The sequence below is a fragment of the Lepidochelys olivacea genome (assembly GCF_965140295.1).
Source record: "Lepidochelys olivacea isolate rLepOli2 genome assembly, chromosome: 20".
NCBI lineage: Eukaryota > Metazoa > Chordata > Testudines > Cheloniidae > Lepidochelys > Lepidochelys olivacea.
In genome coordinates, this window is record NC_140430.1 from 5,723,165 (window position 1) to 5,750,108 (window position 26,944).

A 26,944-nucleotide genomic window follows, 5' to 3' on the forward strand; every position below is an offset into this window, starting at 1 on the left:
GGAAGGGGGAGGGAGCGCGGTTGATTCTGCGGTTCCGGGCGATGCAGATAAAATCCAAGAGTAGCGCAGCGGGCGGGCGAAGGCACGAAAATAACGAGGGTGGGAGGGAGAAAGGGATTCTTCGTTTATCATCGCCGCACACTCTCGATTTTCTGACGCCAGATGTGGAGCTGGAATTGCCACAGTTGTGGGGCTGTCAGGGCCAGCCGCAGACCCCCAGGGCAGCTCCCGCGGGGGGTCCCTCCCTCCCGTTGGGGATGTCTCTGGTTGGCTGTGGGGGGCCGTGAGGGGGCTGGGAATGTTTTGGGGGGGCAGTTGGTGGGGTTGGGGCAGTTCAGAGGGGCAGTTAGTGAGGTTGGGATAGTTCAGGGGGCAGTTAGTGGGGTTGGGGATGTCTCAGGGGGCAGTTAGTGGGGTTGGGAATGTCTCAGGGGGCAGTTGGTGGGGTTGGGAATGTCTCAGGGGGCAGTTGGTGGGGTTGGGGTAGTTCAGGGGGCAGTTAGTGGGGTTGGGAATGTCTCAGGGGGCAGTTGGTGGGGTTGGGGTAGTTCAGGGGGCAGTTGGTGGTGTTGGGGTAGTTCAGGGGGCAATTAGTGGGGTTGGGAATGTCTCAGGGGGCAGTTGGTGGGGTTGGGGTAGTTCAGGGGGCAGTTGGTGGGGTTGGGAATGTCTCAGGGGGCAGTTGGTGGGGTTGGGAATGTCTCAGGGGGCAGTTGGTGGGGTTGGGGTAGTTCAGGGGGCAGTTGGTGGGGTTGGGAATGTCTCAGGGGGCAGTTGGTGGGGTTGGGAATGTCTCAGGGGGCAGTTGGTGGGGTTGGGGTAGTTCAGGGGGCAGTTAGTGGGGTTGGGAATGTCTCAGGGGGCAGTTGGTGGGGTTGGGGTAGTTCAGGGGGCAGTTGGTGGGGTTGGGGTAGTTCAGGGGGCAGTTAGTGGGGTTGGGAATGTCTCAGGGGGCAGTTGGTGGGGTTGGGAATGTCTCAGGGGGCAGTTGGTGGGGTTGGGGTAGTTCAGGGGGCAGTTAGTGGGGTTGGGAATGTCTCAGGGGGCAGTTGGTGGGGTTGGGGTAGTTCAGGGGGCAGTTAGTGGGGTTGGGAATGTCTCAGGGGGCAGTTGGTGGGGTTGGGGTAGTTCAGGGGGCAGTTGGTGGGGTTGGAGTAGTTCAGGGGGCAATTAGTGGGGTTGGGAATGTCTCAGGGGGCAGTTGGTGGGGTTGGGGTAGTTCAGGGGGCAGTTAGTGGGGTTGGGAATGTCTCAGGGGGCAGTTGGTGGGGTTGGGGTAGTTCAGAGGGACAGTTGGTGGGGTTGGGAATGTCTCGGGGTGGTTAGTGGGGTGTGAGGGGCAGCTGGCGGAGGCGAGAGCATGTCTGTGAGGGGCACTTTGTTCAGGGTGTTGGGCCCACTCGAAAGACCACAGCAGGATGATAATCAACATCTCCCTGACACTGCAAGGCAGCCACCTCTGGGGTCATGGCAGTTTATGGAGGCAGTGTGGTCCGGGCTGACCATGAGCAGCAAGGAACAGGTTTATTTCCAGCTGTACACCAGTGCTGTGTAACCAACCCGCAGCCCCGCAGGCTTTTGTCTACACAGGAAAGTTTTACCCCTTATCCCGGTGTTATCATACCGCTCTGGCACCACCTCCTCCTATGTGGACACTCTTATTCTGGTATGAATGGCCTTTTCGGTTTAACTTATGTCACTTGGGATAGGATTTAAGCTAAACCAAAGAAAGCCACACTTACATCAGGATAAGAGACAACTAGGCCATGGAGTTGGTGCCGGCATAGCCCCACGGTGTTGCCGCAGCCTGTCCAACAGAAGAGTTTTTTCTGTCACTGTAGGAACACCATGAAGTTACATCCATGGAAGCCCTCTTCCATCAATATAGCTGCGTCTACACTGGGGGTCATGACAGCATAGCTACATGGCTCAGGTGTCTGGTTTTTTCATGCCCCAGACCTAGGTAGCTATGCCGATACACATTTTGAGGATATATCTACACTAGAAATGCTACAGTAGCACAGCTGCAGGGCAGATGCCTACTACAGTGATGAAAGGGGTTCACCCCAGTTATTGGCACCCTGCCATAGGGTTTGAAGGGAGCCCAAATGGTCAACATCTTGGTTTTTGCAGCTCATCTGAAATACGGCTACTGCTGCAGCATAATTCCTTCCTCCCTTCAGCATGCTGGAGTCTGTACTGACTTGAGGGGAGAGCCACACCACTCCCTGCAGCGCCACACCCACAAGGGCAATACTGGAGTATCCCTGCAGACTTGGAAGAAAGAGCACCCCTTAGTGCGTCCTTAGTACCACTTACTGCAGTACCCTAGTACTGACCCGGGACACCTCTGCTTAGCCTATGATCTGTGGTAGGCTCATAATCCCGGCTAACAGAGAGAGTGAAGGCCCTTTCACTCCCAGAGATGATTGGTCCCAACTCCTTAGACAGGCCTAAGGTCCCCAGACTGCCAGTGCAACACCTTTCTTTCACCCCACAAAATCCTCCAATTTATTGTTTGAAAAAAGGAAACAAAAATAATCTCTAAATTCCCATTTCTCTCTCTCAAACCAACTCTCTGCATTATTAATGCTGCTGGAAACATGAGCTGATGATTCCTCCACACACTCCTGTGGCATAGGTGAGTATTGTAGATGGGGAAACTGAGTCACAGAGCAGCATATTGACTTGCTTGAGTCCACACAGCAAGGTAGTTGCCAGGGCTGGGGTTAGAACCCAGGAGTCCACAAGTGAAGCAACCACCCCGAATCATGCCCCTTGTTCAAATTAGCCCCTATACCTAAATCCCCATACCTTTGCGAAGGTGATGGGAAAACCACAGAATCGTTGGTTCTCTGGTCCCCAGTTTCTGGTCAGGTCCCCGATTTATGGAAGCCTTTTGGGTCTTGCTAAGAGAAATCCCCATGTTGCAGCTTGTTCCTCCACTTCTCTGCCCAACCGACTCAGAACTTGGTATGCTCAAAATTCTCTCTGTCTCTCTTAAAGGGGCCATCACTTTAAAAGACTGTAATCCATTCCTGGACTGTAGTTTTATCCAGTCTGGCTCTAGGAAAGATTGTGATACAATAGTGACAATGTGGCATATTGGTCAAAGTAGGGGACTGGGACATAGGGCTCCTTGGTTCTCTTCCTAATCCTGTTAGTAACTCCTTGTGTGCCCGTGGTCAACTCACTGCACAGCCCTGTAAAATGCCGGGGTTAATAATGCTGGCCTACCTGAGAGGGAAGTTAATAATCATCATAATAACTAATGATTATAATAAATACACTGGTTTAATTCACACACGTAAGGTGCTTTGAAATCCTCAGATGAAAGGAGTTAGGTACATGTAAACTATTAATAAAGGAATGTTGCTTTGTGTCCCAACCCCCATCATCAGTAGGGAAAGTAAGAATATTATTCACTACGCAGATGATTGCCCATTGTGGCTGCATTAACCAGGGTACTTCACTGTATTTCACTTCAGGCAGGGTCAAAAGCTGGGGGTGAGGAAGGGGGGAAATTGCCCAGAAAAGGCATTTACAAAACAAGACCCATCCCAGTGAGATCTGACAGAAAATATTCATTAAATAACAAATTCCTAGGTCTGATTGAGTGCTGGTCATCAGTAGGTCTCAAAATGCTTTACAAAGGAAGTCAGTATCATTACCCCATTGTATATATAGGGAAACTGAGGCATGGAGCAGGGAAGTGACTTGCCCAAGGTCACCCAGCAGGCCAGGTGGCAGGGTTCAGGTCTCTTAAATCCCAGTCCAGTCCATTATCCACTAGGTCACACTGCCTAAGCACACTGCCGAGCTGCAGTGTTATTAAGACAATGGTTTGGGTACTGAAGTGGGTGTCAGGAGACCTGGGTTCTATTTCTGACTCTGTTCCATGGCCTTGAGTAAGTCACTTCCCTGCTTCATGCCTCAGTTTCCCCTCCCAAATAATTGTTTGTGTTGTCTAGAGGGCAAACTCTTCAGGGCAGGAGCTGTCTCTCACTGTGTTCGTAAAGCACCTGGCACCATGATACCCTGCTGTTAGAAGATGAATAATAACAAGAAGCTCTGATCATGCTGCCTGACTGGGTTTGTCTCAGTGCATTCTGGAAGAATCTCCCATACTGCCTCTGCAAGACGTACATCCAGAGCAGGATCAGCAGCAGAGGGGGGCACCATGCCCAAGGATGCCCTACTCAATGGAGCAAAGTGTCACCAGAGGAAGCTTGCACAGCTCAATCATACCCTGAACGCTCCACAACTCAGACAACATCATCGATGCTCCTTCCTATGGATATGGGAACTGATGGATAAAGCAGCCACCTGGAGCTAGAGTGGGGGAATAGGGAAACAGCATGGCCTTGCTGCATGGGAAGGATGGGAGGATGAATCCATTAAAGAGTGAGGTGCTCAGTTACCCCAGTAATGGGGGCAGGGAAGCACCTGAGCTAGACATAATGACTGCACCCCCAGGTGCTTTTCAGCAGGGAGATGTCTCTTCCCACCTCCAATGGCTGCAAGGGAGGCATATACAGGACTGCTCCTTGCTGTGGACAGGCAGCACAACCATGGCCTGTTGGAATCAGGGGCAGCTTTGTGAGCCAGTTGCAGACCCATTGCAGGGATCTCTTGGGCAACAATGCCTCTGCTAGGCCCTGGGCTACTCACAGAATAAAGTGCCACTTGAATACAAACAACCTTTACAGCTGAAAAACCCTGGTAATAGAGTCTGATCCCAGCCCCACTGCAACTTCCTGAGTCCTTTGCATGGGATGTGTCTCTTAGGTTATGTCTACACTACGAAATTAGGTCGAATTTATAGAAGTCGGTTTTTTGGAAATCAGTTTTATATATTCGAGTGTGTGTGTCCCCACAGAAAATGCTCTAAGTGCATTAAGTGCATTCACTTGGCGGAGTGCTTCCACAGTACCGAGGCAAGCGTCGACTTCCGGAGTGTTGCACTGTGGGTAGCTATCCCACAGTTCCCGCAGTCTCCGCTGCCCATTGGAATTCTGGGTTGAGATCCCGATGCCTGATGGGGCTAAAACATTGTCGCGGGTGGTTCTGGTACATATCATCAGGCCCCCGTTCCCTCCCTCCCTCCATGAAAGCAGCAGCAGACAATCATTTCGCGCCTTTTTTCTTGAGTTACCTGTGCAGATGCCATACCACGGCAAGCATGGAGCCCGCTCAGGTAACCGTCACCGTATGTTTCCTGGGTGCTGGCAGACGTGGTACTGCATTGCTACACAGTAGCAGCAACCCATTGCCTTGTGGCAGCAGACGGTACAATAGGACTGGTAGCCGTCATTATCATGTCCGAGGTGCTCCTGGCCACATTGGCCAGGAGCGCCTGGGCAGACATGGGTATAGGGACTACATTAGAAGTGACTTGACCAGGTCATTCTCTTTAGTCCTGCAGTCAGTCCTATTGAACCTTCTTATGGTGAGCAGCCAGGCGATACGGATTGCTAGCAGTCCTATTGTACCATCTTCTGCCGAGCAGCCATGAGATGTGGATGGCTTGCAGTCCTTCTGCACCGTCTGCTGCCAGCCAAAGATGTAAAAGATAGATGGAGTGGATCAAAACAAGAAATAGACCAGATTTGTTTTGTACTCATTTGCTTCCCCCCCTCCCCCGTCTAGGGAACTCATTCCTCTAGGTCACACTGCAGTCACTCTCAGAGAAGGTGCAGCGAGGTAAATCTAGCCATGTATCAATCAGAGGCCAGACCAACCTGCTTGTTCCAATAAGAACAATTACTTAGGTGCACCATTTCTAATTGGAACCCTCCGTGAAGTCCTGCCTGAAATACTCATTGATGTAAAGCCACCCCCTTTTTTGATTTTAATTCCCTGTAAGCCAACCCTGTAAGCCATGTCGTCAGTCGCCCCTCCCTCCGTCAGAGCAACGGCAGACAATCGTTCCGCGCCTTTTTTCTGTGCGGACGCCATACCAAGGCAAGCATGGAGGCCGCTCAGCTCACTTTGGCAATTAGGAGCACATTAAACACCACATGCATTATCCAGCAGTATATGCAGCACCAGAACCTGGCAGAGCGATACCGGGCGAGGAGGCGACGTCAGCGCGGTCACGTGAGTGATCAGGACATGGACACAGATTTCTCTGAAAGCATGGGCCCTGCCAATGCATGCATCATGGTGCTAATGGGGCAGGTTCATGCTGTGGAACGCCGATTCTGGGCTCGGGAAACAAGCACAGACTAGTGGGACCGCCTAGTGTTGCAGGTCTGGGACGATTCCCAGTGGCTGCAAAACTGTTGCATGCGTAAGGGCACTTTCATGGAACTTTGTGACTTGCTTTTCCCTGCCCTGAAGTGCTTGAATACCAAGATGAGATCAGCCCTCACAGTTGAGAAGCGAGTGGCGATAGCCCTGTGGAAGTTTGCAACGCCAGACAGCTACCGGTCAGTTGGGAATCAATTTGGAGTGGGCAATCTACTGTGGGGGCTGCTGTGATGCAAATAGCCCACGCAATCAAAGATCTGCTGATATCAAGGGTAGTGACCCTGGGAAATGTGCAGGTCATAGTGGATGGCTTTGCTGCAATGGGATTCCCTAACTATGGTGGGGCCGTAGACGGAACCCATATCACTATCTTGGCACCAGAGCACAAAGCGGGCGAGTACATAAACCGCAAGGGGTACTTTTCAATAGTGCTGCAAGCTCTGGTGGATCACAAGGGACGTTTCACCAACACCAACGTGGGATGGCCGGGAAAGGTACATGACGCTCGCATCTTCAGGAACTCTGGTCTGTTTCAAAAGCTGCAGGAAGGGACTTTATTCCCAGACCAGAAAATAACTGTTGGGGATGTTGAAATGCCTGTAGTTATCCTTGGGGACCCAGCCTACCCCTTAATGCCATGGCTGATGGAGCCGTACACAGGCAGCCTGGACAGTAGTCAGGAGCTGTTCAACTACAGGCTGAGCAAGTGCAGAATGGTGGTAGAATGTGCATTTGGACTTTTAAAAGGGCGCTGGTGCGGTTTACTGACTCGGTTAGACCTCAGCGAAACCAATATTCCCACTGTTATTACAGCTTGCTGTGTGCTCCACAATATCTGTGAGAGTAAGGGGGAGACGTTTATGGCGGGGTGGGACGTTGAGGCAAATCACCTGGCTGCTGGTTACGCACAGCCAGACACCAGGGCGGTTAGAAGAGCACAGGAGGGCGCGGTACGCATCAGAGAAGCTTTGAAAACCAGTTTCATGACTGGCCAGGCTACGGTGTGAAAGTTCTGTTTGTTTCTCCTTGATGAAACCCCCCGCCCCTTGGTTCACTCTACTTCCCTGTAAGCTAACCACCCTCCCCTCCTCCCTTCGATCACCGCTTGCAGAGGCAATAAAGTCATTGTTGCTTCACATTCATGCATTCTTTATTCATTCATCACACAAATAGGGGGATGACTACCAAGGTAGCCCAGGAGGGGTGGTGGAGGAGGGAAGGAAAATGCCACACAGCACTTTAAAAGTTTACAACTTTAAAATTTATTGAATGCCAGCCTTCTGTTTTTTGGGCAATCCTCTCTGGTGGAGTGGCTGGTTGGCCGGAGGCCCCCCCACCACGTTCTTGGGCGTCTGGGTGTGGAGGCTATGGAACTTGGGGAGGAGGGCGGTTAGTTACACAGGAGCTGTAGTGGCAGTCTGTGCTCCAGCTGCCTTTGCTGCAGCTCAACCATACACTGGAGCATACTGGTTTGATCCTCCAGCTGCCTCAGCATTGAATCCTGCCTCCTCTCATCACGCTGTCACCACATTTGAGCTTCAGCCCTGTCTTCAGCCCGCCACTTACTCTCTTCAGCCTGCCACTTACTCTCTTCAGCCTGCCACCTCTCTTCCTGGTCATTTTGTGCTTTCCTGCACTCTGACGTTATTTACCTCCACGCATTCGTCTGTGCTCTGTCAGTGTGGGAGGACAGCATGAGCTCAGAGAACATTTCATCACGAGTGCGTTTTTTTTTCTTTCTAATCTTCACTAGCCTCTGGGAAGGAGAAGATCCTGTGATCATTGAAACACATGCAGCTGGTGGAGAGAAAAAAAGGGACAGCGGTATTTAAAAAGACACATTTTATAAAACAGTGGCTACACTCTTTCAGGGTAAACCTTGCTGTTAACATTACATACATAGCACATGTGCTTTCGTTACAAGGTCGCATTTTGCCTCCCCCCACCGCGTGGCTACCCCCTCAACCCTTCCCCCTCCCCGTGGCTAACAGCGGGGAACATTTCTGTTCAGCCACAGGCAAACAGCCCAGCAGGAACGGGCACCGCTGAGTGTCCCCTGAAGAAAAGCACCCTATTTCAATCAGGTGACCATGAATGATATCACTCTCCTTCGGATAACACAGAGAGATAAAGAACGGATGTTGTTTGAACGCCAGCAAACATACACTGCAATGCTTTGTTGTACAATGATTCCCAAGTACGTGTTACTGGCCTGGAGTGGTAAAGTGTCCTACCATGGAGGACGCAATAAGGCTGCCCTCCCCAGAAACCTTTTGCAAAGGCTTTGGGAGTACATCCAGGAGAGCCGCGAATGCCAGGGCAAATTAATCCTTTCACATGCTTGCTTTTAAACCATGTATAGTATTTTAAAAGGTACACTCACCGGAGGTCCCTTCTCCGCCTGCTGGGTCCAGGAGGCAGCCTTGGGTGGGTTTGGGGAGTACTGGCTCCAGGTCCAGGGTGAGAAACAGTTCCTGGCTATCAGGAAAACCGGTTTCTCCGCTTGCTTGCTGTGAGCTAGCTACAACCCCATCATCATCATCTTCTTCTTCGTCCCCAAAACCTGCTTCCGTGTTGCCTCCATCTCCATTGAAGGAGTCAAACAACACGGCTGGGGTAGTGGTGGCTGAACCCCCTAAAATGGCATGCAGCTCATCATAGAAGCGGCATGTTTGGGGCTCTGACCCGGAGCGGCCGTTCGCCTCTCTGGTTTTCTGGTAGGCTTGCCTCAGCTCCTTAAGTTTCACGCGGCACTGCTTCAGGTCCCTGTTATGGCCTCTGTCCTTCATGCCCTGGGAAATTTTGACAAAGGTTTTGGCATTTCGAAAACTGGAATGGAGTTCTGATAGCACGGATTCCTCTCCCCATACAGCGATCAGATCCCGTACCTCCCGTTCGGTCCATGCTGGAGCTCTTTTGCGTTCTGGGACTCCATCATGGTCACCTTTGCTGATGAGCTCTGCATGGTCACCTGCAGCTTGCCACGCTGGCCAAACAGGAAATGAGATTCAAAAGTTCACGGTTCTTTTCCTGTCTACCTGGCCAGTGCATCTGAGTTGAGAGTGCTGTCCAGAGTGGTCACAATGGAGCACTCTGGGATAGCTCCCGGAGGCCAATACCGTCGAATTGTGTCCACAGTACCCCAAATTCGACCCGGCAAGACCAATTTAAGCACTAATCCACTTGTCAGGGTGGAGTAAGGAAATCGATTTTAAGAGCCCTTTAAGTTGAAATGAAGGGCTTCATCGTGTGGAAGGGTGCAGGTTTACATTGATTTAACGCTGCTAAATTCGACCTAAAGTCCTAGTGTAGAGCAGGACTTACATCACTGCTTTGGCTATGGGGCCCTGATTCTCACACCTTTGTGTCACCATTCACCCCCGTGTCACCATGTGTCACCATTCACCCCCGTGTGTAGGGGGTGTCAACTGCAGTGGTTCTGATCTGTGATGATTTCATACCGACTTTAGGTGTGTACAAGGGAGAATCACACCTGGAGCTTCTTGCAACCAAACCCCAGAACCCCAGAGCTGATGACCCTAGCCTAGGGCCCTGCTCCTTTAGCTCCAAGACCACAGACCTCAGCCACTTGAGCTAACATAGACATCCTCTAATGGTGAGCAGTAATAGGTCCGTTACCTCCTCTGTGTTCCAGCCAGTAGCGGATGACAGCATATATGTCCTGCCCAGCCACTGCTAGAGAATGCTATTGGCATATGGAGTTCAGAAGATTCAGATCAAAGTTGGGCATGAAACTGTAAAGCTAACAGCTACTTTGAATTTGATCTATCTGCATACATAGCTCTCTCTCCATAATATCTTTCTTTATTGATACATATCTATCTATTGATACATATCTTTCTTTCTTTCTTTCTTTCTTACTGATCACATCAGGTGTATATATGTGTATGATATAGTAATATCTTTTACAAACCAGCTGCTACAAACCCATGATTCATCAACTCTCAGTCACTGACCTGCCGCCGTGTCTGGAAGGAATTTGATTCTATTGCTTGGAATGTTTGTCTTCGTGTTCCCCATTCTCCCCTCCTGTTTAACATTTGCGGATCTCTCCTCCCCTGTCCACACTGGAGGGCTCTGCTGTGTATTCTGCACATGAGATGAGGCAAGGTTGTGGAAGGGAGAACCACAGGGCAGATCCAAACCCTTTAGTGCAGAGCCAAAAGAATCCATGGACCTACAGGATGGGCTAATGGCTCCTTCCTTTAATCTGCTGCCCCGATCCATCGTGTGAAGCTGCTGTGGACTCACCAGCTCCATCGCTTACCCAGAGACTTAGCTGATGCCTTTACAATGGCCTAGCAAGTCCCTAGTGAGCTGGTTCTTGCTAGAAGGGTGGTAACACAGTTTCCCTGGCTGGTGTGAAATGGTCCTTAACATTATTCATGTGGCTATTACTCTGCCAAAGGGCTCTGGGATTTCTGTGAGATGGCACTGGCAGGGTTTTCAGCATGTGAGTTGCAGGGAGATGCACACCAGTTTGTTATTGTAGGGTCGTTCCTGAGTGAGGGACTATGCATACTGGTTTGTTATTGTAGAGTCACGTCTCAGTGCTGGGCTCTGCAAACTGGTTTGTTATTGTAGAGTCACTCCTGAGTGTGGGGCTATGTAGGCTAGTATTGTGGGGTTTCTCCTGAGTGCTGGGTTAAACACACTAGTTTGTTATCGCAGGGTTGCTCCTGAGTGCTGGAGTGACTGTGCGAACTCCTTTGTTTGTGCAGGGTTGCTTATGAAGGCTAATTTGCACATGCTGGTTTGTTATCAGAGGCGCCCTCGCCCCCTTCCTGAAGGCTGGGGCTCCCCACACTGGATTGTTACTGGAGGGTTGCTCATAGGCCCTGAACAATCAAAGCAGAGCTCAGCAAGATGGCAAATAAACAGAGGGGGATATAAACCCAGTTTTATCTATGGAGTGGGGAGAGACAAGGTGGGCGAGGTCATATCTTTTATTGGACCGACTTCTGTTGGGAAAGAGACATGCTTCCAAGCTCCACAGAGCTCCTCTTGTCTCTTTCTCCAACAGAAGCTGCTCCAAATAACGCGATGACCTCACCCACCTTGTCTCTCTCATAGCCTAGGGCCAGCATGGCTGCACCAACGCAGCAAACAAAATTTTTGGGTGTTCTCAAGGAGTAAAACAAAACGGCCACATGATGGCGCTGCAACCTCAGTAACAGGAAAGAGGGCTTCCCTGTTAACCCCCCCCCCAGTTGAAATGCAGCCTGGTGCAGAGTCATAGCACAAAGCCTGAGTGAGTTTTCAGTGCTGCATATGCCTCCTGCTGGCCCCTGCTCCCGGGTGACTCACCCCCTGGTATCTCCTTTCACCCAGACCAGACAGGGTATTTCTAGCATCCACAGCTACAGGGCCAGCATGGACCAGGCTAGGAACCTCTCCCCAAATACCTGCATACCCACGCATGGACTCCACCCTTTTCCAGCCAGGGACCTATAGTCCCACCTTGTGGGATGTAAGAAACTCCCATTGACTTTAATGTCCCCAGGACCTGCAGCCAGGTTCAGCCTGGTTCTATGGCTGCAAAAAGGGCCTTAGGGCAGGTATAATGCTCCCTTGGGGAGTGGCACAGAGATCCCCTACACCATGCCCAGAGCTGGTGAATAGAGCTGCGGACTGTCTCTGCAGCGGCCCTGGTGGGAAGGGGCCCCGAGGAGTTTGGGCCGGTGCAGATGTGTGCCCCAGCCATTCTGAGCGCCCACAAGGGGCCATTGTGGTGCTCAGGGCTGCACCAGCCTGAGCTGGGGTGCTGCACCAGCCTCCACAGCCCCTGGATAGGAGGAAGGCAAGATGCATCCCCTCTGCCCCTGCCCTGGTGCGGAGTCTGCCCCCTGAAGCGTGAGCTGCGCGACGCCATCACCTTTGCATGGCACCGTGTTTTCCAGGGATGCTGAGTGATCCCGGCTCCCACGTGGACATGGATTCATGCCAAAGCAAAATCCAGAGTGTGAATTGGAGTGTGAACAGATCGAGTGCTGGGCTCATCCCTAGATTGCCTGACATGGATATGTCAGCAGACTGTGGGGCAGAACATGCCTCGCCTGACCCAAAAGGAAGCAATGAGCCACTTTTGGTCAGATTCCTAACTTCCTGTCCCTGCTTGCCCATTTCACACAGAATGTGGATGAAAGGGGCTAGCTCAGGGGTTCTTAAACTGGGGGTTGGGAAACCTCAGGGGGTCGTGAGGTTATTACATGGGGGGTCACGAGCTGCCAGCCTCCACCCCAAACCCCGCTTTGCCTCCAGCATTTATAATGGTGTTAAATATATTTAAAAATGTTTTAATTTATAAGGGGGGTTGCACTCAGCGACTTGCTATGTGAAAGAGGTCACCTGTACACAAGTTTGAGAACCACTGGGTTAGCTGGACTGGGTTCTTCTAGGACCAAATTCTACTGTAAGATCCCCCCCCCCCCCATCAGTGCAAAGCTTGTGTGGCAAGCTGAGATCCTGCCTGCAGCTCCACAAGGGAAATGTGTGCATTCAATGATTTGTTTTGATATAGTCACTCCTGAGTTCTGGGCTGTGCAGCCTGGTTTGTTATTGTAGGGTTGCCTGTGAGGACCGGGCAGTACACACGGGTTTGTTATTGTAGGATTGCTTGTGAGTGCTTGGCTGCACATGCCGATTTGTTATGGTAGGGTTGTTCTTGCACGCTGGCCTGTGCACACTGGTTTTACCATCCTCTGCCTGGGGACAGACACCAGCGGAGGTGAGACAGAGCCCAGAGTGTTTGCCGCAGGAGCGGGGAATGCTTCCTGGGTTGGGTGCAGAGAAGTGAAACCTAACACGGGTGTATTATGGACAACATACCCCCATATCTCAATGTCTGTACTTTGACCGGTTAAACTTCTACCCCCAATCGGGGAGATTGCAGATTATGTATTCCTTACGCCACCCGTTCCTAAACCTAATTTCACACCCCTTGATAATCTGTACCTTATTCCCTGATAACCAGAAATTTCTATGCTTAAACTCTGTACCGTTTCCTTTTTACTTCAACATTATCTTAATAAAACTATTAAATTTGTTTCTCTGAAAAGCTAGCTTTCTTGGGACGCTAGCTTCTGTCCCTGGCACTCACTCCACGCTGCATCTGCCTCCTCTGCTTGATCAGTGCACAACACGGAGCCATGCAGCGGGGAGAGCTTAACTTGAACTCTGCCTCTCCAGGGGCTGGAGCCCAGGGACCCCAGTGGGCCGGCAGAGACATTTGCACAATAAACACGCGTGGACCCCACACCCGCTGGGAGTCCTGTCATTCCTGGCAGCTGGGTAGACATTCCTGCTTGGCTGCATGTGAGCTGTTGAAACAATGAGGAGAAAGGACCAAAAACAACTGACCCCAGCCCAGCCCTGAAATTCCAGAGGAATCAAAATACCCAGACGCTTCCCTATGAGAACAACATGCAGGCTCTGGCTAGGGAGGCCTGTGGGAGGATAGAAGCTAGCTTCTTCACTGTAGCATCATGGCCTCGGGTCGGGTGATCCTTCTGCAGTCACCAGTCAGTGTGGAGGGGAATGTGGGGGTCAGGGAAAAGGTGTGGACACAGACACTTGCCCTGCTGCTGGTGGTGTGGGGATAAATGGAGGATTTGGAGCCTCTGCCAGTCCACTTGTGCCAGGTGCCCTGGATTCTCCTTAGCGCGTGACAGGGCAGTGGAAAGACAATGAGGAGGGGAGAGGCAATTCTGTCGTGTAGCTGCACCCCGGGGCTGGAGGAAGGCCCCTCTGGTTTCTCTGCCAGGCTGGAGCAGCACACCCAGGTAGCCGGCGATGTGGAGTGTTCCCAGCTGCGGCCTGGAAAGCCCCAGGCTTCCCTCTGTGCCGGGCCAGGAGGGAGGAAGGGCCCTGGGCTCCAGGCTCGGGGGCTGTGATGAGCCTGGACTCCAGCTCATCACAGCCCCCAAGCCTGGAGCCCAGGGCCCTTCTCGTGGGCGTGGCTCGTTTTGATCCCTGCCATGCTGGTGTGTCCGCACTGGGCGTGGGACCCTGTTGAAGGACTATGGGGGGCCAGACTACCCCAGCGTGGCTCTCAGTGTGGCTGGATCGCACATAGAGGTGTCCAAGCGGGACAGATTTTGAAGGAGAGAGAAGGGATGGTGGGTGTTGTGTGACCAGGCCGTGGGAGGAAGGCTCAGCCCCTAGAAGCCTGGGGGTGCAGTGATCAAAGGCACCGAGGAGGTGTGAATGCCCAGCTCCCCTCGCTGCCTTAATCTCCTCCCAGGTTCCTCATCTTTCCCTGGGATGGTCTAGACCAATGAAATTCGCAACTGCACCGGTGCAAAACCATTACACTGGTGTAGAGACATGACACAACGGGGCTGTCTGGGTGCAATTCACAATGGGGTGAGCTGTCCTGGTGCAAAGCACCATCTCGTACTTCTCCACTGGGGCAAAAGGCTGACACTGATGCACCCCGAACCCCTCTAGGCAGGAACTCCCTCTGCTGTAGGTTATCACCACAGGCTGAGCAGGATGATAATCCCAGGGGATTCTCCTGCCTGCAGGCAAGGTCGTTAGGAGCTCTACCCTGCCTAGAGGCTGTTCTCAGCATGCAGGGCTGGCAGGTGAAATGAGCAGCAGTGGGAGGCCATCAAGAAGAGAGATTAGAGATAGTTCCTGTAATTGCTCCCAGAGCCTGGCATTGTGTTGGTATCATGCTCATCAAGAGTGGGACTTTCCAGCCTTGGGGAGGGGCTGCGGCCTGCTCTGACAATCCCTAGAATGCCTGACAGCCCCATTCCCGTCTGGAGCAGAAATTCCAGGGCTGCAGGAGATTCTGCCCGGACAGAGCCTGTATGGGACGTCCCGCCCCCCCACTCCTCTGATGGGGCCACTCCAGCCACGCAGCAAAGGCTCACCCCTCCAGCAAGAACACACTGCCTGCCTGGCTGTGATGGGGCACTGCCCGCTTCCTGGAACACAGACCGGCCTGGCAAGGGGGCAAAGGGTTCCCCTGGAATCCGGTGCCACTAGAGACAACCCCCCGGCCAATATACAGTCCTCCCATGGGCACAACAGACCCCAACCAAAGCTAAATGAGTACAGGGCCCTGAACAGATAGATAAATACCCAGTAACATCTATCTATCTATCTATCTATCTATCTATCTAGTCACGTGCAACCAAATTTTCCAAAGTAACCCCTAACTCTGGATGCCTCGTTTTGGGGCACCTAGTTTGAGACCCCTAAGATATCCAGGCAACAGCTGAAGTTTGTTGGGAACCGGGGGCCCTCTGCACCCTGGAAGTTTCAATCCATCCGTGAGCCTTGTTCCCACCCGCCAGGGCTCCGGTTCAATTTCTTCAGGCTTTGCTGGCTGAGCTGTCATTAACACGGCGGTGGGGGGTACGCGCAGAGGGGCCCGTGAAAGCCCCTGCCACGCTTGCAACTCGGAGAGGCCGTGCCACCACGCAGCCGCATTGCTGTGGGGGAGGTCACGCCACCAGAGTCCGTCTCAGTGAGCTGCGGATATGAGAGAGGAAGTTGTTTAAAGTTTAACTGCGGATTATTCTCCTGAACGCCTGCTAGCAGGGGAACGAATGTTTGGGGTGGGAGCTTGTGCCAGCTTTCGCTTTCTGGGCAGTGCCACCAGAACTGAGTTGCTGTGGGGAAGCTCCTGCACTGGAGTCCCACCTGGGCACTGCTATGGGGAAGCTCCCAACGCTGGGGGTCCCTGCAGCCCACAGTCTGCACTAGACAAGCCCAGAGGAGGTTGCGCAGGGCTCCCTGGCTGGGGTGAATGCATTTCTCCACTTGCCTTCCTCTTATTTCTGTGTGGGGTGTCTGACCCTCATGTCAAGGGCCCAGGCTAACTGCATCAAAGGGTTTAGTGTCTGGAGATAAGGTGGTAACACAAGGGGCTTTTGTTTGTATGTTTTCCCCAAGGCAACGGAGTCACTGATCAAGGTCATCTCAGCAGTGACTCACCCTTGTGCCGTCACACACACAAACACACACTCACCTGCACCGCTCCTGAGCTCTCCCCTGCCAAGCCAGTTGCATGGTCTCTGCGTTTGCACGGGTGCGCCTCTCCTTTCACAGTCTGCGTTTGGGGTGAGTCTGCCAGGGCTTTGCATATCCTGCTGTAGCTAGGCACCCCGTTCGGGGCAGGCAGCCCCCCTCACCCTGTCCTGACAGAATGGGTGAGCAAAGTCCCCTGTTTCAGTGGTGGAGCAGGGTCCCTGCTGGTGACTCATGCCAGAGCAGCGTGGGAAGTGGGTGTCCTTGAGAATGACTCAGGCAGCCGTGGGGCATGGTGGGGAGTTCTGGATAACTGACTCATCCAGGACTCTCTGACCCCAGAGCGGGGGATCCAGGGTCTGAACCCCACACAGGCGGAAGGATCTATCAGAGCTTCCTGCCTCTACCATCCGCTCCTTGGCTAAATAGGGAATTCTCCCCTAGGCAGGTACCCCTGCCTGCTCCTCGTCCAGGGCCAGGACCAGAACCCCGGTGTCCTGGTGCCCAACCTTGTGCTCTAACCACTAGATGCTGCCTCCCACTTGGAGGGGTTCCAAATCATGAGTCAACTCCCCCCCAAAATCATGATTGGCTCAACAGTCATGCCATTAAAAAAATCATCCTGTGATCTTTTTCTTGTCCATCTGTGTTTTGAGCTGCGAGAGTCCCGTTTCCAATGTCTCTGCACGCCGGGACTCCAGAAGCTGGCGCTTTGAAGCACCAACTAGCATGAGACTTGGCCCTGCTGTGCCTAGCAGGAGGGGAAGCCTAGGTCTCCTCTCTGCAAACACCCTGGTTCCCAAGCACAGCGGGGCGGTATCAGTGAGAATTCCCTGTTTGCCCTGGTTGGCACAAGATCATTAGCCCACAGGGCCCCTTCTTAGCACAAGTTCCCACAGGAAAAGGCCGTCTCTCCCCAGAAACAAATATTTGTCTTTGAGGGTGTTGTACCCATCTATCAGCTCTGCCCAGCCAGAGCTATTCTAGCTGCCATCTCAGGGCCAGTGCGTTATCTGAGCTCCACCAGAGACCTTGGCTGCTCCAGCTGAGCCAGAGGGAAACAGGGTGATGGAGGGCTAGGGGAACAGGCAAGGTCCGGCTGGCATGAGAGATGGGGCATCTGGCTGGGATGGAGCAGCTCTGGGCATGGCGTGCGATGACCGGCAGCACAAGAGGCTGCAAGGGTAGTGGAGAGAAATAAGGTGCCCTAACACAAACGGTTGCACCCCCACCACATACATGTGAGTCTGCAACCTCCATGCCCCCCATGTCTAGCTGTCTAGTACTGACCTGCCCCGCCCTCCCTCCACTGTAGCATCAGAAGGCCACAGCAACGCGCCTACCTACGGTGGCTTGGAAGGATTTGATTTTGATCGGTAAATGCTGGTGAACGTCAATTTCACGGCCCAAGAAGCGACGACAAAAACCTGCGTGTGCGTACACACCCGCACACCCACACCCCGAGGCTGAACACACACAGGCAGTGCCCAGCCCAGCCTGTGCGCGCACACCCCTTAGCCTGCACACCCACCCATGGACACCCCCCCCGAGGCTGAACACACACAAATACACCCCCACACCTCCTGAGCCTGCACACACTCACACACACACACACCCACGCCACTGTTACTCCAAAGCCCCCGGTTTGAAGCGCATGCCCAGAGAGGACAAAGGCCCAGATCCTCAGAGGTACTGAGGTGCCTGACTCCCATTGAAATCAGTGGGCGTTTAAGGATGTGGGGTTCTGGTTGCTCTAATCAGTTGATCTGGTTTCAGTGCAGACGGGTGCTGGATGCAAACCCGACTCCTCTCCCTGCGAGTGGGAAGCCTGGGCCCCAACCTACAGGGGCGGCAGCTGCTGCAAGGGTTACCCCAAGGTTACCTGGAGCGCCGGCTCCCACTGGTTACCCTTAGCGGGGCAAATCGGGAGGAACGGCACCGAAATCAGCGGGGTTCCTTGGTGTTTACATGAATGTGGCTGAGAGCAGCGGGGTTGCTTGGCCCCAGCAGAAGGGAGTGGAGCAGCACCTGCCAAATTCCCTTCCCTCTGAATCGTCCTCAGTAATCAGCTGCTCCTCCCTGCTCCCGAGGCTGGGGTCTGCCCAACTCTGCTCATTAGGAGCGGGAAAGGGAGTAGCTGACACTTGTTGTGCCTACTTTACACTGGGAGAGGCTGGGGCTGGAGTAGCTGGGAGCTCGCCGCTAGGGCCAGCGCTCCTGCCCTGCTCCCTACAGCGCCCCCTGGTGGGAGAGGCCAGGACTGAACATCATCATCTGAGCAGCGTCTCATACTAGGCATAGGAATGGGCGGAGCTTATGTCTTGGGCAGAGCTTGGAAGAATACCCCACCCCTTCTCCATCCCCAAGTGCTAAATTTTGGGATTCCTTCCATGGCTGGCGCCCATCCGCCAGCCTGCCTGGGGGGTCCTTCATTCTGCCACTGCCCTGTGACTGTGCCCCCATAGCACCCAGGGGCCCTGCAACCCAGGGACTCATCTGTGGCCATGCCACCGTGGATCTAAGGAGCCAAAATGAGTGTGACCGATTCAACCCCCTTCGGGGGAAGAGGCTGATAGTTGGAGGAGACCGGTCAGGGGAAAACCCTAGAAAGACCCTCAGATTCCTGGCAGGAATCTGAGGGTCTTTCTAGGTCCAGCTGCCTTTAGAGAGCAGAAGGGATACGACCAGCGCTCTGCCTTATGGAAGGCTACTGGGGCCACTTACTAGCCAGCCCAGCCTTGGAGAGCCATGGACTACTGCACTGGGCAGAACAGCTCCGCCCCCCCAATCTAGTGCTAAGGGTGAAGTGTAGGATGCCTGTGGCCCCGACTTGTTCGCTCCAGTTGCAACAGGCCTGGAAAGTGGGGTTATTGAGTTTAGTGCCACGGCGCCATTAGGGGGCTGGACATGGGCAGCCCCCCTCCATGGAATAAGGCATCCTGGGATGGCCCCAGGACTAGCGGAAGAGGAATTAAATCCATGAGCCCCACTGCAGACCAAGCCCCACCATGGCAATGGGCCATTCAGAGAGACACAGATGGGGTCTGTGCGATCGGGGGAGGGAGGCAGGACGGGAACCCCGAAGGAGGGAAATGGAAGGGTGAGAGCTTAGAATTGGGGAGGCTAGTTAAAGCATGAGATTGGGGATCAGGACCCCCTAGGTCCTATTCCTGACTATGGGAGGGAATGCGGTCTAATGGTTAGAGTCGGGGGAGGGTGTTGCTGGGAATCAGGACTTCTGAGTTCTTTTCCTGACTAAGGGGAGTGCAGGCTAGTGATTAGTGGGGTGGGGTGGTGGGAGTGGGAGTCAGGACTTCTGGATTCTATCTCTGGCTCTGGGAAGGAATGTGGTCTAATGGTTAGGGCGGGGTGGGGCTGGGAATCAGGACTCCTGGGTTCTATTCCTGACTCTGGGAGGGAAGTGCAGTCTAATGGTTGGGGGAAGAGGGGTGGAGTCAGGACTCCTAGGTTCTCTCCCTGGCCCTGGGAGGGAGTGCTGTCTAATGATTAGAGTGGGTGGGGCGGGGGGGTGGGGGCTGGGAATCAGGACTCCTGGGTTCTGGGTGGGGAGTGCAGACTGATGATTAGAACAGGGATGGGGAGTGGCTGGGATTCAGGACTCCTGGGTCCTCCTCCTTGCTAGGAAAAGTTTGGGGGAGTGGTTAGACCAGGGACTGGACATCTATCCCAGCTCTGCCAGTGACTGGCTCTGTGACTTTGGGCAAGTCGTTTTATCTGCCACATGCCTCGGTTTTCCCATCTGGATATCGGAGACATAGGGCTACGACCCTACATGACCAGGGTGCCATGCGGCAGCATGGGAAGCGCTCTGAGCACCTTGGGCAGGGGGCCACTTTACACCCGCATTAGCAGGGAACTCAGGGCTCAGCCAGGATCCCCCACCCCTCCCCCAAAGCCCCCCCCCCCGAAGCCCAAGAGAAGCAGCCCGCTCTGAGGCCAACTACGTATTTTATTGAGTTCCGCTGACCAAGCAAGTGGGCGGAGGGAGGCAAAGCAGGCTGCCTGCGGCCCTCCCAGGGCACCGCAATGCCAGATGCTAAGGGAAGGGAGCAGGGACCACGGGGTGCGTCTTCTCAGTTCTCGATCACTTGCGACTTGCTGGTCTCCGACACCACTTTGCCGTCCACCAACTTCTTGGTCGTGGTGACGACCTGGTGGGTGGTCTGCGTGACACTGCTGCTGTCCACCAGAGCGTCGTGCAGGCTGCAGAGTGGGAGAGAGGGAGCGTGAACACTCAAGGGGCTTTCCCAGAGGCCCTGGTCCACTGCATGCAACCAGAGACGGAGACCTGCCGCACACCCCTTGGGAGGGAGGTCATCAGGGAGCAGCCCACGCGGGATCAGTAGCCTGGGGTGGCATTATGCCCTGGCAAGCATTAGCTCCTCCCTGCCCCCACTCAATGGGCACCCACTTGCCCCGCCACCGGCTCCCTGCCAGGGCCATGAATCCAGGGAACGTGGGGTTCTAGCGATGAGGCTCCTCTGGGGGACAGCCCCATATGTGTGGTTGGTCCCGCACGGCCCCTCAGAGGGACAGAGCCCATTCCTGGTGGGGATCTGAGCCTGACTGCCCCTTCCCATCCCTGGGGGAACCTCAGGGGCCCCGTGGCCCAGCAAATGGGGCCAAACACTGGGAAGGTTATTGGGTGCATTACTGACCCTCTCTGGCCTGGGTCAAATCACAGTAGCTTCCCGGACCCTCAGCTAACCCAGCTAGGAATTGCTATAACAGGGAGTGGGGGGCAAGATGGTTTATCTTGGAGCCAGGTTTCCCTAGCAGAACAAACGACGAAGTCCAGGGGCCCCAGGGTTAAATCCTCCCTACTGGAGTTGGAAAGAAGCAGGGCTGAGGGAGGAACCGACGCCCCGACCCGAGGCACTCACTTGAACTCCTCTCCGCCCTCCAACAGCTGCCTGTAGGTAGCGATTTCTGCCTCCAGCTTGTCCTTGATGTTCAGCAGGGCCTGGTAGTCCTCAGACTGGCGCTGGATGTCGTTGCGTACCTGAGCCAGCTCCGCCTCGGCCCGCAGGAGCTGCCCATTCAGATGCTCCATCTGCACGATGTAGTGCTGCTCCACGTCCCGCAGGTTTGCCTCCAGGCTGGCTTTCTGCAAGGGGAGGAGAGGTCAGTGCCATGCCTCAGTGGGCACCAGCCATACCTCTGGGGAGGATGCCAGGCACCAGTTCCTCCCCTTTGGGGGGGCAGCATTGGACAAGGAGAAACCAGGATGGGGTCTGGCTGAGGGTGACAGGCCAACGCTAGCTCCCCCGCCGCCCACGGAGGGTATCCCCGGCAGGGCCAACGCTAGCTCCCCCGCCGCCCACGGAGGGTATCCCCGGCACACTGGGATGCTGTCCACCTCTAATGTGGTTGCCAGCCTGAGCGCTGGGGCTGGATCAGGGCTCTGGGGGAGGACAAGGAGAAAGCCCCCTCCCTGCGCATGGTTGGGGAGAGGCTCAACAGGGTGCAGGAGACCCTGGACATGATGTGGGAGAGCCCAGCTGTGGTACTGCGGGAGGAGTGGGACAGGGAGAACCCGACCTGGTGCTGGGAAGGGGGAAAGCGGCGCTGGGGACGGGGGAGTGAAGGAGGAGCCCAGCTGCAGTGGGGCCGGGAGTGGAGCAGGGGGACCCCAGCTCTGGCCCGGGAGGAGAAGCGTACCAGGTTGCGCAGGGACTCCACCTCGATCTCCAGCGTCTGGTAGGTGCGGCGCAGCTCGGAGACACTGCTGCGGGCCACCTCGATCTCCTTTGTGTTCTCGGTGATCTCCGCGGTGCTCTGGGTGATCTGGAGGGGGACAGGGAGCAGGGACGGGGCAGGCCAGTTACTTGAGGATGTGGGAGGGAGTCTCTTCCTTGCCAGCCAGAGCTAGCCTGGTCCACACCTCCCAGACCCTGACACCCCAGGGGATGGAGCTCCAGCAGCCCTGTCTCCATCATGGGCCAAATCAGAGCCCTGGATCAGAACCGCCCCTGATTCTGGTCTTGGCGGCATGAACTCATCCTGAACGTGCCCAAAGAAGTCTACTTAAGTGGCCTAGTTCTTGAGAGTGGCAAGAAGTGGGGGACCCCCCTGGGGACAGGCCGTAACCCCTTCCCCCGGCTCACCATCTGGTTCCATTGCTGGTCCAGGTCCGCCATGTTCTTCTGCGCCAGCGTGTCATACTGAGCCCGGATCTCCGCCATGACCTTGCCCAGGTCCTGAGGCTGAGCGGCATCCACTTCCACTGTCAGCCCCGAGCTGGCGATCTGGGCCTGCAAGCTGTCCACCTCCTGCGGGGACAATCCCAGACCCATGAGATGTCCACTCTTTGGGAGAAGCAACCCCCACCCCACCCCATCCTGGGCCCTTCTGGGGGCTACCTTCTACCCCCCAATGGTGAGCCACGCAGGATAGTCCTGCCCCACGTGGGCACAGTCCCCCCTCCCCAGCTTACATCCTGGTGGTTCTTCTTCATGAAGATCAGCTCCTCCCTGAGGGACTCAATTTCGCCCTCCAGCTGCAGCCGGCTCATGTTGGTGTCGTCGAGGACCTTCCGCAGCCCGTTGATGTCGCTCTCCACCGACTGGCGGATGGCCAGCTCCGACTCGAACCTGCGCCGGGTGGGGGGGGAGGAGGAGCAGGAGAGGCTCAGTGCTTGGGGACGGAGCTCCAGCTCTGCAGGGGGGCTGGAGCCCCTCTGCCATCTGTGGGGGTGAGGAGGGGGCATTTGGGGGGGCAGAGCCCCTCCCTCACGTATAGGGTGCTGCAGGGGGTGCATTTGCAGGGCAGAGCCCCTCCTCCATTTGGGGGAGTGCATTTGGGAGGGAACAGCCCCTCCCCCATTTGTTGGGGTGCTGCAGGGGGTGCATTTGAGGGACACGGCTCCCCCACCACGTGTGTGAGTAGGGCGGGGGTGTATGTTTGGGGGTTGAGACTCCTGCACCATGAGTCTGTGTGCTTGGGGGCGGGGGGAGCAGCCTGAGTGCCAGACCTCTCCACCCTCCGTGTGGCAGAGTCCCCTCAACATCCGGGGTGCAGCCAGCTCAGCAGAGCTGCTGCACCCCTCCCATATACCCTGCGGGGAGGGAGCTTCCCCTCTGGGTCGTGCCCCTCCCTCCTGGCTTCCCACCCCACCAGGGGATCTCCGCCCCGGCCAGGGCAACGGGGGTCAGGGCGAGAGGAAAGTGACTGCTCGGTGGGGTGCTCACTTGACCCGGAAGTCATCGGCGGCCAGGCGGGCGTTGTCAATCTGCAGGACGATGCGGGCATTTCCCACGGCGCTCTCGAAGATCTGGGCAGGGGGAAGATGCATGGCGGGCGGATCAGTGGGTGGAGAGAGCAGCCCTGGGGCTGGCTGGGTAGGGGGGGCACGGACAAGGGGCTGAGTTCTGAGCTCCCCCAGGGGGGTGTGCATGCCCCCGGGATGGCAGCAGGGTCCCATCTCCCTGCGATGCCCCACAAGAGCCAGAGGATGCCCCACCCAGCCGCTGATCCAGGAATCGCTCTCCTGTGCCAGCCTCCGCCGGGAACCTGAATCTCCTGGGCTCCTGCCAACCCACAGCATTGTTTGTCTAGCTCAGCACAGGTGCAAGGCAGGTGCGGTTCCCACAGCAACGGGAGACGAAGGCGCTTAAAGAGACACCGCCCGGTCTATTCGCGGGGGCCCGTCACCCTGAGATCTGAGCCCTAAAAATGGGAGTAACCCCTGAATTACTACAGCTGACGAGCACAGGAGAGCCAGGACGCCTGGGTCCTACAGGCGATCCTACCGGTGAATAAAACCCAGGCGTCCTGGCTCCCATTCCCAGTCCCGTCGCTGGGTGACCTTGGGCAACAGTTAGGCCCAAAGTGGCCTAAAATTTGGGGTACCCCACTTTTGGGGTGCCCGACTGGAGACTGGTTTGAGAGCAACCCACAGTGCCAACAGAAGCCTCCATGTTTGCTCAGCCCCTCCGAAAAGCAGGCCACGGTGGCTGGATTTCGCCGTGAGCTCAGCTCCGGCTACTCCCCTAAATAACAGCCAGTTTTCTAGGCCTGCTCCCCAAATACTAAGCGCTTGCCGAAAACCCAGCACTGGTGCGGGGGGTGCAGAGCACTTTGAAAATCTGTGAGATCCCCGTCTCAGAGATGGGGAAACCGAGGCATGGGGCAGTGACGTGACTTGCCCAAGGTCACCCAACCAGCCAGTGGGCGAGCTGGGAATAGAGCCCACATTTCCAGTCCAGTGCTCTGCCCACTTCCAGATGGGGCTTTCTCCTGTTGCCCTGCACACCTGTTCCCACCGCAGCTTTCCAAACGGTCTCACTGTGTCTTTGTTCCGTTTGCAATGGTGACTCAGCCCAGAGAGAGAACAAACATCCACTTTGTTCCCCGCCCACCCCAGCTACACCCCACCGCGCCGGTTTTACCCTGACCCATCCCACCCTGCACGGGGAGAGAGTTTTCAGTCAAGGCAGGATGCTCGGAGCAAACAAGCAAATGGCCCTGAGATCGCCCTGGGGGGCTGGTTCAGGAAACAGGCACGCAACAAACATTAAGGAAAGTAAACCAGCCCCAACAGCGGCAGTGTGGCCTAGTGGCTAGAGCACTGAACCAGGACTCGTGAGACCTGGGGTCAGGCCCTTGCTCTACCACTGACCTCGGGCAAGTCGCTTTGCTGCTCTGTGCCTCAGTTTCCCCTCTGCCTATTTAGAAGGGGAGCGCATGCCAGGGCAGGGGCTGCTTTCCCCCCAGTGGGTGTGCAGCGCCTGGTGCAACGGGGCCGCTACTAGAATAATCATCTGCTTTGAGGGAGGGGCCGAGACCCCCTCAGCGCCCCCCCGAGTGGGGGGGAATTAAACCCTCTGCTGCCCCAAGGGGCTGTAGCTGGAGCAGCAGGGGAAAGCAAGGATTTCGCCCTACCACACCCTGCTTTTGCACCTTGGCTGAACTTCAGGCCACTGTGCAGGGGAGGTTAATGAGTAACTCGGGGGGGGGGAGGGGGGCATGAGCCCCAGGCTGCAGCAACAGTGCCTGCCCTCTCTGGGCCTCACAGGGGGCTGGGTTGGGCCCCTCACCTTGGCCTACAGCCCAGCCGGACCTGGCATGCCCAGGCGCAGCACCACAGCGAGCTGATGGCCGAGGGACCTCCTGGAGGCTTGGGGGGAGCCCAGGCGGGTGAATGCATGGGGCTGCACTTGGGACATGGGTGCAAGTCAGTAACCCTGCAACGCTCCCCAGAGGGGGGCAGCCTTGTTCCTAGGCTTTCCCTTGCTGCACGGTCCCCTGCAAGGGTAGCAAACCCACGCTACGCCCTGCCCCTCGGGGGGCGGGGGGGGGAGGCGGGGGGGACAGAGGGCTGATCCCAGATATGGGGATGCCGACAGGTGCATGATCGTCCCCCTCTCTCATTGGGTTCCTGCTTGGTCCCAGGCAGAGGTGGTACTAGAATTGGGCAGGGGGGGGTCCTGCATGTGCCACCTCCTCCCTGATACAGTGGGTTTGGGGGCTGAGCGTGATCCAGGTGACCAAGGCTAGGCGGGGGAGGCAGGAGCAGGGAGCATCTCACCTGGTTCCTCAGGTCCTCGATGATCTGGAAGTAGCGGCTCCAGTCCTGGGACCTGGGGCCCTTCTTGTCCATGAACTCCCGGATCTGGAGCTCCAGCTTGCGGTTGTCGGTTTCCAGGCTGCGCACCCTCTCCAGGTAGGAGGCCAGGCGATCGTTCAGATCCTGCATGGTTTCCTTCTCGTTCTGCACCACCCCGGAGCCCGACAGGGAGATGCCGTAACTGCCTCCAGAGCTGCTGCCCTGGAAGCTGGAGCCCAGGCTGGTGGCCCTGGCCATGGAGATCCTCGAGCCAGAGCCCCCGGCCCCGGCATAGACGCTGGCAGCACTGGTGTTTGGGGCGTACCTCCTGCCCATGATGCTCGGACTTCTCAGGCTGCTGGAGTAGGAGGTGGATCTGGAGAAACTCATGGTGCTGGTGGGGACGGACAGAGAGAAGAGTTTGCAGCAGTTAGTAAGGTCTTCGTCTGTGCAGGGCTGGACTGGATGCAGGCTGGAATTTATAGCCAGGAGCAGAGGAGGGGCCGGGTAGGGCTTAGCCACCCCCACCTCTACCAGCTTCCCTCTGCTCCAGGAAGGTGGGGCTAGGCGAAGGCCTGGTCGTGGCCTTTGTTTGCACAGCCGGCTCACCTGAACCCTTGCCAAGGGCCCAGCCCCTGCTCCATGGAACCAGATACCACCCAGAGCCACCCACGCCTGTTCCTGAGCTGTGCCTGGCTGAGGAGGCTGGACGGGGGAGTTCTGGGCAGAGTTAGCGGAGAGATCTGGCGAGCCATGGGGGAGCTGGGGCCTTTCCGTCCCAGCTCTCTCTGGGCTGAAGCCTGTCGTCAAGCCAGCGCGGTGGGGGGGGGGGGGGTGTCGAGCAAGAGATTTGGGCCTGTGATTCTGGGGCCAGGCGTCTGGTCAGTGCAAAGGGGAAAGTGGCACGGATGGAGTTGCCCATTGCTGGCCACAGCAGCCACCTGCCTTTCTCCCCTGCGCTGGCTCTCGGCCCGGGAAGCCTGCCCTCGTAGTTCCCGGGGCGGGGCGGGTTGAGAGCCATTTGGTAACCTCGCTTGCCTTTTGCAATTAGTGCATCCGGCGCTTGCCCCCTCCTTCTAGCTGCCACAGTGCTTGCCCCCTCCTTCTAGCTTCCCAGCACCC

General features: G+C 55.7%; 2 protein-coding genes across 2 annotated transcripts; both read right to left on the reverse strand.

Annotated features, from left to right (window-relative positions):
* Window positions 1-7,529: 7,529 nt before the first annotated feature.
* Window positions 7,530-16,387, reverse strand: LOC311510803 (uncharacterized protein). Its single transcript, XM_084610797.1, has 3 exons — window positions 16,256-16,387; window positions 8,636-9,044; window positions 7,530-8,049 (listed from the first exon to the last, which is right to left on the reverse strand). Exons 2-3 carry the CDS (start codon window positions 9,039-9,041, stop codon window positions 7,901-7,903), a joined length of 555 nt encoding a protein of 184 aa, XP_084466923.1. The 5' UTR covers window positions 9,042-9,044; window positions 16,256-16,387; the 3' UTR covers window positions 7,530-7,900.
* A 3,819-nt stretch (window positions 16,388-20,206) lies between these two features.
* On the reverse strand, window positions 20,207-26,292 carry KRT18 (keratin 18). Its single transcript, XM_084610786.1, has 7 exons — window positions 25,805-26,292; window positions 23,466-23,548; window positions 22,712-22,868; window positions 22,383-22,547; window positions 21,937-22,062; window positions 21,159-21,382; window positions 20,207-20,478 (listed from the first exon to the last, which is right to left on the reverse strand). Exons 1-7 carry the CDS (start codon window positions 26,210-26,212, stop codon window positions 20,349-20,351), a joined length of 1,293 nt encoding a protein of 430 aa, XP_084466912.1. The 5' UTR covers window positions 26,213-26,292; the 3' UTR covers window positions 20,207-20,348.
* Between the last annotated feature and the right edge of the window lie 652 nt (window positions 26,293-26,944).